Below are 13,810 nucleotides of genomic sequence, written 5' to 3'. Positions count from 1 at the left end.
ATCTTACAGTTACATAAGACAAATACTCTTTATTTTGTTTAAACTGCATATACAATTATTTCTGTTCCCTAGGCAACCATTTGAAACTACAACTTATTTTTCACATTAACAAAACCACAGACTGAAAAAGACCAACTCTGATTATGAAGAGCTAATTACAGAAATAAATAAAATAATTTATACATGAGTCTTTAGTTTCTATAGTATTTTTTTCCCAAACCCTAGGTAACAGGCTGCTCAGCCTAGTGTCTGCTTCAACCCTTAAAAGTAGGGGTTAATTTCATTTGCCTGAGGGCCCTACACCCAAGTACTCCCAGAGCTATTTCTCCAAGTCTAGGCAACTGCCAGACCACCCCATTTAGTAACTTGCTGCATAATTCACCTCTAGAGAGGTGGCTGGTAGTGTAATGTAAACAGCGAGCACAGACCTTCCAAAGTTATAAGTGTTGGGGGGTGCTGGGGGTCCCAGTAGCTTCCCTTTCTCACAGGCCTTCCCTTTTTATTCAGCTTGCTGTAGTGATGAAAGGAAAAAAAAAAAAAAAAAAAGACTTTTCACAACTCTTGTTTCTGAACTGTATCCATTGCCAGCAATGGACTCTTCAGGAACAGGCAGAGCAGGAAAACCCCATCAGCATCTGTGACTTGAGTCCTACAGTGTGCTGACAGACCAGTCGAGATGGGAACACAGACGGTTCTCACGGGGCTGCCCATGCTCCCTGAAGTCTTTCATGGAATACGTTTCTTCCTGAAATGGAACAGTCTCTTACTCCATCTGTTACAAGAGTCAGTAAGTGCAGAACTCCTCACCCCTTCTTCATGAAACGTGTGCAAACTAAGTCTTGCTGCGGCACTAAGAGGCTCCAGTCCACAGTCCTTGGCTTCTGTCCCGTTACAGCTCTGCAGTTCAGCACACCAGTACCAAGTCCGATCAACACTGACCCTGTGCATCCCCGCAGCGAGCCCTGCAATGGAGACTCTTCAACACAAGAACACCCTGGCTGAAAAGCAGGAACCCAGGCCTCGGGTGGCTGCTCTGTAACCCTTTCCAAGTGAGGTAAACAGCCTGAGCAGGAAAAGTGCCCTGTAGTCCTTTCAAAGGGGAAATCTTTGTTTAAAGACACGGACTGACTGCTTTCTTTGGAAATGTGGCACAGGGTTGTTACTAGTTTCACAATGTGAACATGGTCAGTAGAAAAATGGACATAATTACTGCTTCTCAGTGACAGCTCACTAAATCCTCAACGTCCTTCGAATCTTCTGACTCGGGACTGCCCAGCGAGGAGCCGATGATGTGCGACCCGTCTCCATGATGCTGCAGGATAGGATCTGCCAAGAGATGCAGGGCATTAGGGCTCACTATTTCCTGTGCTGTTGAAACAATATATGAAATACACACTTTTGACAAGACAGAAAATTCAGGCTGCGTTTTGAACCAATTTTGAGCAACACTACATAAGCTAGTCCTCAATTTATCAGTTTCAAGTTAAGCTTTCAGTAATAAAGATGCCACCAATGTGATTTAAGTTTGGAACCAGTAGATCTTATGGGCTAGGGCCCAGAGGAGACCCTTCCTCCATAAGGGAGTGTTTATTTAGGTGCAGCTCTGGAGGAATACACCTCTGCTCCTACCAAAGCAGGGTGACTCTTGGCTTTTGAGAAGTGTTGCACAAGCTAAAAAACCCTTTTGGATGAGTGCTGTGCAAACATCCCCCGAAATAACCCAGCCCTTCACCATCTAAGATAACAAGCAGTGACTGCACTTCTGATGCCATCGGTCTTTTCTCATATCAGGAACAAATTTAATTCAAGTACCAGCCATGAAAAAATGCACATTAAAGAGAGTTACTCATTAGCCTATGTGTACTAATTCAAGGGTCAAAGATGAAGCAAGCTGCTCAGTTAAGAAGTGGCTGCTGTTCTAGTGCTTTTCCCATGCAGTTAAGTTGGATTCCAAATGCTTTTTTTCTGCTGAAGTAACTGAGTTGCTTACAAAGTTTCACAGTGATTGCATGGAAATCAATTTAAGAGAAAGCAAGGGTCTGTAAAGTGGTGTCCACAGGAACACTGAATTAATGAATCCTGCCTCCAGCATCATGTATAAATGGCCATCCTACCTGTTAGGGTTGTTAGGGGCAAGACTGATTCGTTGTCTATATCATCCGATGCCTGGATAAAACCATGGGAAGAGGGAACGATAAGGACAGTCTCATCATCTATTGTAGGCTGATCAACTTGTTCTTCTATTGTTGGAGAACCCAGGTCCTGCAGAAACAGAAGGACAGGACCTGAGAAGTGTATTCTTGGTAGCACAAACAGGAAAACCTTTTTTTTTCTGGCCAGCCATACTCCATAATAAGCACTAGACTTCCCGGATTTGTATCTCATTAAATTGGCATGCCAACATCTCAGTTAGTTACCCCAGCATTCCTATGGCACGTTTCATCCTAGTGTAGGCAGCCAGATATGGTAGAGAGGAACTCTACCCTGTGAGCAGTATGAGGGCAAATGAGGATAGAAGAGGCTGCAAGGTCATAATAAAACATTCCTTTTTTAAGTAAAATACTTTCTCAATAAAGAGGAAAAACTAATCTTTTCCCAGTCTTTTACTTAGATGTTCTGAGATATTGAAGCACTACCTCTATAATACTTAACAGCCCCACTATTGCTATAGCTTCACCCAAACTTAACAGGCACAGACATTTGGATTCCAATTTTTTTGGGCAAAACGCTTATGGTTTGTCCATGCCCCAGGAGTCACTGATGCACAACGCTAGCAACTGCAGCTGGCAGGGAGAGGGCAGCTGGATTTGCCTCAGTTTTCAGAGCGAGAGGGAAATGCTTGAGAAAGGCAACAGCCCTCTGGACAATCTTGAGTTCCAAACAAGTTTTAGGAACACTTGTTTACTTGCATAGTTGCACAGTGTAGTTTTTGTAAAGATAACTGTGTGGTAACATCACCTTTCTCTGCTGAGCTTCACTACGTGCTCTGCAACTCAAAAGATTTAAGCTTAGTCCAAATATGCATACGTTCCTGCAAGGCTCAGTACGAGCTACAGAAAAAGCAGCTTTCTGCAGAGCTCAGCAGGACCTGCCCCCGATAACCCGGCTGCCACAAGGCTTGAAACCGGGGAAAGGAGGCGTGAAAAACTCAAAGAGCCACTGTGGCAAATGGGCACCCTTCCCAGCCTGAAATAATATAACCCTGTGGCACAACTGCCTGCTTCCCACTGCTCGCACCCACAGTGACAGCACAGCAGTGGCAAGGACATGAAGATAACGCTCGCTTAGAGAAGGCAGAATTTACAGTTTTTCCAGGGTAGTTTTTCACTTGGAATCACTCAGTTCTCTTTCCTGAAACTGAAATGTGTGTTGAACTCAAATCCAACTAGAAGAACAAATGAGAATTACAAACCCAGTTTGCTGTTTTTTTTTGTGCAGAAGTTCAGTACCTTTTTAAATACTGTTAACCGTAAGTAATTTCTGCGAAGTTCCAGTAGGAACTATGTCTATAGCCGAAATGTACAGATTCCTGCTTGAGAAGCTGAAATTTTGAACTGAAAGCTGACGTGTTGCCTCAGACATCATTAATTCTACCACAGGTTTTTAAACTCCAAGACAAGAAAGGAAAATGGAAGGAGAATCCCCAGCTTGGGATGCATTCCGGATACGAACACTTCTCTAGCAGCAGACTGCTGAGGCTTACAAAGATCCCCCTCTTAATAAGAGCACAGTGAATACGTAGTGTCTGCCTATTTACTTTTGCAAAGACAAATCCTAACAACAGTCATGCATATTAATAGTGGATTCTTTTCAGCAGAGCAATAAAACAGAATTATAGCAACTGTAAAGTTTATTGTATAGAGGAGGGGGTATCTGAATCTATCTCATTTCTTTTTACTTTCTAACTTAACCAAGCTTTTAAGAAAAGATATTTTTAAATTTTTGCACTGCATTTTAATACCCCTTCTCATTATCTTATTCATTTTTTTAGTTCCAGGAACTAAGACAGAGGAACATATAATAAACAATTCCAAATATCTAAATTACTTTGGATAACCTCATGTTTGTAGCTCTGGTGCTGCAGCAGATCAAAACTGAGGCCAGAGCCTTGGCTTACATGCTTTCCATTCCAGTTTAACCAATATGGAACTAATCTACTCTGCTTAACAAGAGCCTTCAACCGTGGAAGCTGTGATCCAAGAATATCTTATTAGATTCACAGAGCATGACTGAAGCACAGTACCTAACCCTCCCACTGCTCTGTGACCTACACACAGGATGATTTTACACCAGGTTTAAAGCAACAGTATCATATCAGAGTCGGATTAAATCCTCTGTTAGGTGCCACCACTATTCCAACAGCCACCTGATCACATTTAATTTCCATAGTCAGCAGGCAACGGAATCCGAGCAGTGAAGCAGCTCCATAGCTAGTGAGTTACTTGACCCAGATCAAGCCCAATCTAAATCTTACAGAACAAGGGGTCTTGGGTACAAGTTGAAACACAGGCAGTTCCACCTCCATGTGAGGAAGAACTTCTTTCCTGTGAGGGTGACAGAGCCCTGGACCCGGCTGCCCAGGGAGGCTGTGGAGTCTCCTTCTCTGGAGATCTTCCAAACCCGCCTGGATGCCACCCTGTGCCACGTGCTCTGGGTGTCCCTGCTGGAGCAGGGGGTTGGACTGGATGATCTCTAGAGGTCCCCTCCAACCTCAGCCATCCTGTGATTTTGTGAAATCAAAGTTCATCCTTTTCATACCCTCATAACATTAAGGAAACTCAAGGATAGTGGATGTGAATGAATTATCTTATAGAATCATAGAATCATAGAATGCTAAGGTTGGAAGGGACCTCTAGAGGTCATCTAGTCCAACCCCCCTGCACACAGAGGGTCACCTAGAGCACGTGGCACAGGACTGCGTCCAAGCGGGTTTTGAAGATCTCCAGAGAAGGAGACTCCACAACCTCTCTGGGCAGCCTGTTCCAGTGCTCTGGCACCCTCACTGTTAAAAAATTTTTCCTTAAGTTCCTGTGGAACTTTTGGTACTTCAGTTTGTGGCCATTACCCTTAGTTCTGTTGGTGGCCACCAGTGAAAAGAGGCCAGCACCATCCTTCTCACTGCCTCCCTTGAGGTACTTATAGCTACGACATGTGTAAGATCACTGACATATTAACAACTTGACACAAACATTCAGCAAGACAGTGAAGCCTCTCTCTCTCTCCATGCAGAGAAGGGGAAGACTTCAGGGGTCACTCACTTCCTTACCTCAGTGACATAAGTGCTGGTTAAATCAGTGTGAGAATCCTCCTCTTGTTTTAGGCTGCCCTCTGAAATCTCCTCTTCAGTTCTTACCATGACCCCATCCATCAGTTCACTCCTAGCCCTGCCGCTAAATTCGGAGGCATCATCTTCGTTGTAGGCTGCCTGCTCTTCGTCACTCAGCTTGGACGGGTGGATGTCATCCGGGAAACCGTTTGCTTCCAAGGCGTTGGGAGGATCTGTCAGGTCAGCTGGCTGCATGTCTGAATCCACAGCGAGTTCTGCCTGCGTGACAGACGAGGGGATATCTTCAGCAGCAACGGTGCGGATGATGACACTTGGCGTGTGGCACTGCACTGTCACGTTGTCACTTGTATTTAACAAGTGTTCCGGCTGTAAGCAGTATTTGGAAAAAAAAAAAAAAAAAGAAAGAAAAAAAGTTTGGAGACTTTCCTCCAAGTGTCTTACATCTTTCAAGAAAGTCATTATTAAGTGTAATTTGAAAGTTCATCAGCCCAGATCATCTTTTGGCCTCTCACAGAATTAAATAATTAATTTTCAGACTGGCTTTAATTGTTCTATAATTCATAAATACATAATGTGAAGCAGTCTACCTGTTCCAATGAACTCTTTTAGATTCAAAAGGTCAGAGCCCTGAATTTTCAAGACATTTGTTTTGCATCTTCAATTTGCTTTCCTTTCCCTCCCTCTAATGAAGGGTAGCACTGTCACTACTATACAAGTTTTGGGAGGACCAACACACATCTGCAAAAAATAACTGAAAACAGAAGAAAAAAAGTATTTTGTTTTGCCGGGGCTAGCCAGTAGATGGAGACATCACATCTAGACATCATGTTTTAGATCCAATCTAAGTTTCTAATGAACTACTTCTAAAAAACATAAAAAAAAAAGCCCTCACTCTTCGATGAGAATTTTAAATGGTCACAGTATCATTATTTTGATTTAATACCCATTTTACAACCCTAATATGTACGAGGGAAGCGGAATTCTGCATTATTACATTACTTTCACCACACACCCCAAGTTCAGTCTTTGTGCTGTTCAAAATACTTACAGATAAGGCATGAACTATGATCTGTTCTGGGGAGGCCGGGGCAGCAGCAGCAGCTAAGGTCATGGTAGGACTAGTTGTCAGTGTTAAAGGAAGGCCTTGGCTGGAGCTTGTCTGCAGTAAGTAGGTACCTGGCGTTCCTGTGGGCTGGAGATGGAAGGACTGCAAAAGACAGCACAAGTTTAATATCCAAACCCAGCACCTTCCCAGGTCACAGTTAATACTTGGAAAGTGCTTATTTCCTTAATTATAGGAGGACCTACAGCAACTCCGTATGTACAGAATATTTAATTCACATCTTACTCCACAACCCTACTGAATTGTTAGAAATAGACTTTGCTCTGAACTTTTTAAGTTTTAGATCAGTTAGTTTTCCCCTTATTTTAATCTTTGTACAAATAAAAATTGAGGTGTGGGAATACACAGTCCCCTATTCCAAGAAGTAGCTGTGCTTAAGTGTACCCAGTAGCAAATCCCAGTTCTCTGTTACTTACTGGAAGAATCTCAAAGGTCTGCAGCGTTCCACTATTTAGTGTTATTGTCTCGGAGTCAACAGTAGCAGCAGGGGAATCGGTTGAGGCTGCGAGAGAAACATCAAAAAATGAACGGACATAAAGCAGAACATTTCAGCCCTGCAGAGAGCAGAAAATACTATAATTGCTACCCAGCAGGGTATGGTTACTTCCAGTAATAATAAACCCAGCAGCAATCCCAATGACAAGGTTTCCTAATTTGTACCTAAGACACAGCAGTATTTAGGGAAGGCATTCTTCAATCCAGAGGACAAAGGAAAGAAAGTATAGTTCAATTGCCCAGGAAACTGAAGTTAAAGTAGTAATCAGAACTCATGTGATCTGGTTATTTAACATTTCAATGAGATTTGAAGGTGTTCCTAGTTAAACTATATCCCTTGATCAACATATTACTTGTTTTACACAAGTAAATGGAGCTATGCTTACTGCTGACCTTTATTTTTGTTTTGCATTTTTTGGCATCCAAAGTGTGTTCACTGCTGATGAAACATCAGGTGCACCCCAGGATATTTGCTCATACTACACGTTGCAGCTCTAGTTTATAAAGCTATAAGTACTCTTAAAAACTCCTTCAGAGCCGTAACTATGATTCCTACTTTTGGGAGAGGGAAAAGACAAATCATAATGTTCCAGGAAGCTGAAAGTAAATTAACATTATGCCTGGGATTATTTAGTAATTCCATAAATACTGAAAGGGCGACAGACCTAAATGACTACAGTAGTGCTTTAAGCACTGGAATCTTGGTGACTATTTTGTTTCAAGTATTTTGTCATTCAAATACTTGAATATTCTGTTTCAAAGTCAACTAATTTTGGTATTCCACACTATATAGACTCTGATTTAGAAGTTTTTCTGCTGTAGTGGCATGCTCAAAGTTTCCGTCTGCAGACTCCCTGGCATCCAGCAGCAGATAACTGTGAAGTGTTGGTTCTCTCCTGCCTAACCATCCAGGTTCATAAAGCAGAAATTACATGTTTGGAATCTGGAGCCTTCTATAGAATGCAGCTGAAATGGGCTAAGAGGTTAGCTCCCAGACAGACAGAAAAAACATTCAATTTGACCGCAAAGACAGAAATTCTTCAGGAAAGAAAAGGATCCAGTAACTACAAACTTGTTAGGCAGACACAGAGGCAGAATAACCATTGCAGGATTCAATTCCTGCAAGGCTAAAAGTCACAGAATACCAATATATCTTCTATGCTCACCAAAACCCAGTAGCTTTGACAAAGCAGAGTTGAAAGTATGAGACAACTAACATGTTACTGAAGTTAAGAGGTTCGTGACTTGGTGTCCTTAATTAACCTCCTTAATCTCAGCTTGTTTCAGGATGACAGGACCAAAGCAGACCTAATAAAACGCTTTATTACATTTTTACCACTCCATCATCACCATAACATAGGAAAGCTTTAGGCTTTGCTAAAGGATAGTGACTCCACGTGTTCCAGCTACTTACAGACATGTGTAATCTGGACTGGAATTTGCAAAGCTGCCACTGGGCTCGGGGTGTTGCTTGCATTCTCCTCCAGACGAGCCACTCGAATCTGCACGTGCTGAACCCCCGAGCTGGAATTAGTGCTTGGTAACCCACTTCCAGACTTGTTCTCCGAAAGCTGGTGCCCCGGATTGTTTTTCTGGTTCTCATGAAGTTGCTTAAGACCCTTTATTAGCACTGAGAGAAAGAATATTCGTTCTAAAGCATGCTGCAGAAGGGCATCTAAAATGCTATTGGTGAGATTTATTCAAGGTAAAAATAAAAAAAAACTTCTGAATTTGGAACCTGAGTAATTTATAGGTATTTCAAATACAAATTTAGTACACAAATAAAACACACTTATACACATATATACACATACATACATACATATATAAATATATAAGATAGTGAACTATCTGGGTGAACTTGATTTTCCTGAAACCTAGATGGTTTAGGATGCTTGAGAAAAACGGAAAGTTGATACAATTTTTGAACTCTTTAAAACATGTGTGTTATATTCCCAAGTTACAGTCAAGCCTCATTATTGCTAGTTTTGTAGTGCTGAAATCGGAAGTAAAAGCTCCACCCTTGAAAAAGATGGAAGCTGATTTATTGAAGAGGCTGAGAGAAGCCTGACTAGAAAAGGGGAGCATGAGACAGAATTAATCTCTCAATGCCTACGCTGCAATTCTTTATCTGCACCTGCAGATAAAGTGGCTGATGGCTTCAATAAAATCACCTACTTCTTCACTATCACCACTGTAGTCCCATGAAGGAAGCAGTTTGTGCATGTTAGGTTGTAAAAGCTCACGCCTCTGCTTTTATAGTATTCAATTCAGGGAATCACTAAACATCTCCCGCACGCACTTTAACTGGGGAATGGGAGTATATCCTGTTGATTGAGTGGTGTTTTTATATTGTCAATTAATTGATGGAAGCGTTGCCGTTTATATGGCTTATAAGCACAACATGAGCACTTACTGAGCACGACAGAACCCCCTTTCAATTGCAGCTTCCAAGTCTTAGTATCATCACCCGTGTGACCACAGCAGAAGTGATCATCAAATTATGCCTTTCATTATGACATATGACTCTCATCTGAGCTGAGCTCTATTTTTTTTTATTGTTTTTCCTCCTCTCCTCAAGACAGACAAAGAGGACTGAAGGAAAGGTCATGAAGACAGAAATATCCTTTGGCTGAGGCCAAAGTCCTTCTAGGCCAAAAATGTTAACTATTCAAGAAATTTAAAGATTTTTATACTCCATTTCTTCCCTTCCTCTCCACTACGCAGCCAGGAACAGACACACATTTTGTCTACAGGTAAAAATCAGCACCTCAAACAATTACATTTTAACATTGTAAAGGTAACAGATCTAACCTGAGGTCATACTGTCAGGCTGTAGATACATATCCTCTTCCAGCTGAAGAGGTCACTGCCCTCCATACCAAAGACCACCATCATTCAAGATCTGCCAGTTGATCTGCTTATATACCTGCTCTCACCTCAGCCAAAATGAGGGGAGTTTACAAAACCTTTCAGCTGCATTGTGGCTTGTTTTGACTGAAACACCTAAGGGCTGCTCATAGGAGCAGCTCAGCCAACAGGTCCAAGGGGCCAATAACTTCCAGCAAAGAAGCAAAGCCCTCTTTCACCAGCAATGCTATAGGTAGACAACAAAATGTAGCCTTATTCCTTTGACACTTGCAAAGAGAGCTTTCAGAAGAGAGCCGAGCAGCTAGTACGTTACCAGGGAATGAAACATCCTTGTGGTTTGCAATCTGTCTTTTGATGGTCCACCATTTACTCCGAAGCCACTGCGGTGAGCGGACACTACTCCATCCTTCAGCTAGTAAATCCCAGTTGATGTCATTTTCATCAGAAACTTCAAGTTCCGCTATCCTGACAGAACAGAAAAGATTCACGTGTTAGAAGGTGCCCTCCAGACCAGGAAGGGTGTTGCACATTTCTGGTCTGCTCACAGTAGCAGAGGCAAAGTGGCATGCTATTGAATAGTCCACCAGAGCTCATGAATCCACATAGGCTTCCAAGGCTCCACGCTGCCAGAGGTCAAGCAGAATCATAAACAAGAGAAGATGGACTAGATCTGTTAGAACATCCAGTCCATCTCCTTGCCATGCAGGATTATTCTTCTTATTACACATACATTAGGGCTTTGACCAGATTATTGTTAAGCATTCCAAATGATGGTACTTGCAACTTTTTCTTTTCTTTGGAAAACCACTCCCCAAACCTCTCCAAGGCACTAATTACTTTGTGAGATTCACTCTCAACTTTCACTTAATTAATTTCATGTTATGATACTTAAGTTGCTTCTGTTTTCTTCTAAATAACACTCATCCGTCCTTAACATGGATTTTTGCCTCCTCTCAGATGCTTCTTAGCCAAAGTAGATGAAGTTAACTATAATATTAAACCATTCCTCGTAAATCAATCCCACCAGGCACTCAAAGTCAGGAACAGTCTTCACACAGTTCTGACTGATGTTATGCACACACTCAGAATCTGTTTTAATTATTTTTAATTGATAAAATATCTCTGATTTGCCTCCAACTTATCTATACCTGAAGCAGAGAGGTGTGCAGTGAGAAGGGAAAAGATTTTTGTGAAAGTTAAAAAGAAAAAAAGTGCTCTTTCAAAAAACAAGCAATAGCACTGAATACTTTTGCTAGATTAAAAATACAAAGAGATAAAAGAAAGAAAAAAGTTACTAAAAACAATCCCGATTGATGAGTTAAGGATAACTGGACAGACCAAACCAGATTCTATTTGCATAGAAAAATTAAGAATTAAAGATTTATAACCAGCACATACTGATATGTACAGTCAAATTTCTCATTTTGAGTTCAAGTCACATAGCTTCAGTGAATTAGTGAACAGTGCTCTGTAAGTAATATTTAGATTTCCTACTTGTCTTGGCTTTTTATTCCCACCCCAAACTACCAAACCACAAAAATCCACTGGCTAAAAAGCTTGAGTTAAAGGCATTGAAAATGGAAGGAGGACTGGAGAGATCAAAAGATTTACTGAGCTTTTCACTACCAGGTTGCTAGATCATATCTAGTCATTAAAGGTGCTGAAATCCAATCAGTGTTTGGTGGCCTACATGAAATTAATTTGCAGTCTCAGTTTAGTTCTTTGCAGACAGACGTCCACATCACAGAAACCACCACCACACTTGACCCTTGTTGGTCATCTCAGCAGAGAAGCCAAGGACTGAATGGGCAGGGAGACTGAACTACCCTCCAGTTTAGGGTTAAAGCGCATTGGTGGGGCAACGTGTGGGGAGCTTGCACGGTCGCTGCCTGTGCTGTACCTGTTCTGTGGAATAAAGAAGACTTCAGTCTCCAGGGCTTTCAATCTGACACCTTTCACGAGCACTAAAATTCACTAAAAAAACAAAGAACAAAAAATATGTTCAATAATAAATCTCTGGGAACTGTAAACACAGCAGTGATTTTCGGAGGGTTTTAGAGTTTTTAGTGTCTAAGAGACCAGCAAAAGGGACCCCAGTGGAATCCTGCTAGTGTCACATATTACGATCCTTCCAAAAATAACTAAAACAACAAACCTCAATATCAGATTTATTTCATCTTCCTTGGTCCACTCAGTTCCCCCACTTTGCTTCCAGTTGAGATAGTTGAGCCACTTGGAGCGGCACTGCTTTTCAGAGCGCGTTCCAACCCGTTCTGCTACGGCAGCCCACGAAACACCTTGCGTGACAATGTCACCTGGTTCTGTGCTAGTTAGTTCGTGCACTACTTCCGCAAGTCTTTTCTCTTCTTCTTCTGTCCACTTTCCTGAAAGAGAGAGAAGTTCTCCAAGTTAAACAGCAGCAGAGGCCATCAGGGGATCTGCTCATAATATGTGAACAGACATTTATCTTCAATCTCCAAAACTTTATTCAAAATGAAAGAAATGACTCGTGCGGATGATATGATTGTTCTTACTAACAATCTGCATTATATTCATCGTTGTTTAACAGATGCACATTTCCATTGTTCTGCAATTGAGCTCCTTTCTCTTCTCCTTTCAGAAGAAAGGATCCACACAGAGCTTGCCCAAATACTGACCAAAGCAAAGCGGTCCAAGCTAGCTGAATTTTATTGTTTGAAGTAAACTAACCATGTAAAAGTTTAGTTTACAGTAATTATAGGAGTTCTGACCATTTTTTTCTTCCATTTGAATACAGATATTTCAAAATAAATAATACTTTACTCAAAGTGAGGCTGTCTCCTGACATCTCCATATACAGTATTTGCATATTAACACTGAGAGCAAGAAGCACTTTTTAATCCACCTCAATAAAGTATGTTCTGTTAGCATTATCATATGATGAACAATGGACTGCAAAACTGATTTGGGTTTTCTGATCTTAAAGATCAGAAAGGAAAATGTCAAACCCCATCCCACTTATGTTCTTAAAATGTTCCCAGATTTGACATTACAATTTACCTAGCTCACAGTTACGCAGCTCTGAAAACACTCTCGACAAAGGCAGACATGACAAAGGTGATGTTTTAACTAGAACAGCTATTACTGACACCAGCATTTACCTCACCTGTGTTGCAGGTGTCCTTCATCAGTCTACATCGATCTTTCACAGATGAGGCACTTCTCCCCAGTGCAGCTCCTATTGTGGCCCAATCGTTACCGTGCTTTATCCTCAGCCTAAATGAAAACAGGCTCATTAGCATTATGGCTTTTATGAGATTACCAAAACACCAATTACTCTCTAACAAAAACAGGACATGTGCTGTTTACAGGCTAGAGAACGGATTTGAGAGTCACTGTGATACTACACTACACTTAACATTTTCTGCCATCACTGCTAATTTTTTCATTTGTTTCAAAAAGTCCTTTGGGCTCGCTAAGCCTCAAGATGCTCATTTCTAAAATGTTTATGAAAATATCTGTCTTGCAGGAGCGTTGTAATGTTTAACTGCTGTGTAATACACAATATAACCATTCTACACCAGTTCTTAAAGGATTTTCAGTGGTATACACTTTATTTGAGAAACCTAAATAATACCTCATGAAAACTCATGGGTCATGGGTCAATACGTTATTATACACCTGGGACAAAAACCTTGCAAATCACACAAACCGGCTAAACTGATATCCAAAATGATTAATCAAAACATTTTTTTTTCTCCAGTCTAACACAACTTTTTCAAATTGGTCAAACTGGAAAAGTGGCAAGAGGACATAGAACTTGTAGCTATTGTCTTATTCTGGCAGATTCAGTGGTGAAATCAAAGACCCTTATTGGCAGCTTATAGATTTCTCTAAGACTTCGTAGAGGAAAACCTGCCCTGGACCTGCAAATCTCTTTAGAAATAGCATTTACTCAGTTTTTTAAAACTCTGTTTTATTAGTCTGTTTTTCATAACTAGTCAAACACATACAAGCTTGTAAAAACCTTAATTATTACGGGTTTCAATAGAAAC

General features: G+C 41.2%; 1 protein-coding gene and 1 long non-coding RNA gene across 3 annotated transcripts in view; one reads left to right on the top strand and one right to left on the bottom strand.

Moving 5' to 3' along the window:
• Positions 1-8,702, top strand: part of LOC148595163 (uncharacterized) — a 379,939-nt gene extending 371,237 nt beyond the window's left edge. Inside the window, exon 2 of the long non-coding RNA XR_015913220.1 lies at positions 8,611-8,702. This is a non-coding gene — a long non-coding RNA (uncharacterized LOC148595163). The remainder of the gene's footprint in view (positions 1-8,610) is intronic.
• Positions 10-13,810, bottom strand: part of DMTF1 (cyclin D binding myb like transcription factor 1) — a 30,191-nt gene continuing 16,390 nt past the window's right edge. For both annotated transcript variants that reach the window (XM_088522087.1, XM_088522088.1), the window contains exons 9-17: positions 12,922-13,031; positions 11,932-12,160; positions 10,090-10,241; positions 8,320-8,535; positions 6,827-6,912; positions 6,336-6,494; positions 5,267-5,653; positions 2,115-2,262; positions 10-1,326 (exon numbers count right to left, since the gene is read on the bottom strand). In XM_088522087.1, coding sequence (XP_088378213.1) covers positions 1,217-1,326; positions 2,115-2,262; positions 5,267-5,653; positions 6,336-6,494; positions 6,827-6,912; positions 8,320-8,535; positions 10,090-10,241; positions 11,932-12,160; positions 12,922-13,031 — 1,597 coding nt within the window. In that variant the 3' untranslated portion in view covers positions 10-1,216. The remainder of the gene's footprint in view (positions 1,327-2,114; positions 2,263-5,266; positions 5,654-6,335; positions 6,495-6,826; positions 6,913-8,319; positions 8,536-10,089; positions 10,242-11,931; positions 12,161-12,921; positions 13,032-13,810) is intronic.

Source organism: Tinamus guttatus, unplaced genomic scaffold (genome assembly GCF_059628265.1).
Source record: "Tinamus guttatus ecotype Peru unplaced genomic scaffold, ASM5962826v1 Tinamus_guttatus_pri_ptg000148l, whole genome shotgun sequence".
NCBI lineage: Eukaryota > Metazoa > Chordata > Aves > Tinamiformes > Tinamidae > Tinamus > Tinamus guttatus.
The sequence above is the reverse complement of the archived record's forward strand: the minus strand, read 5'-3'. Positions and strand labels throughout refer to the sequence as shown.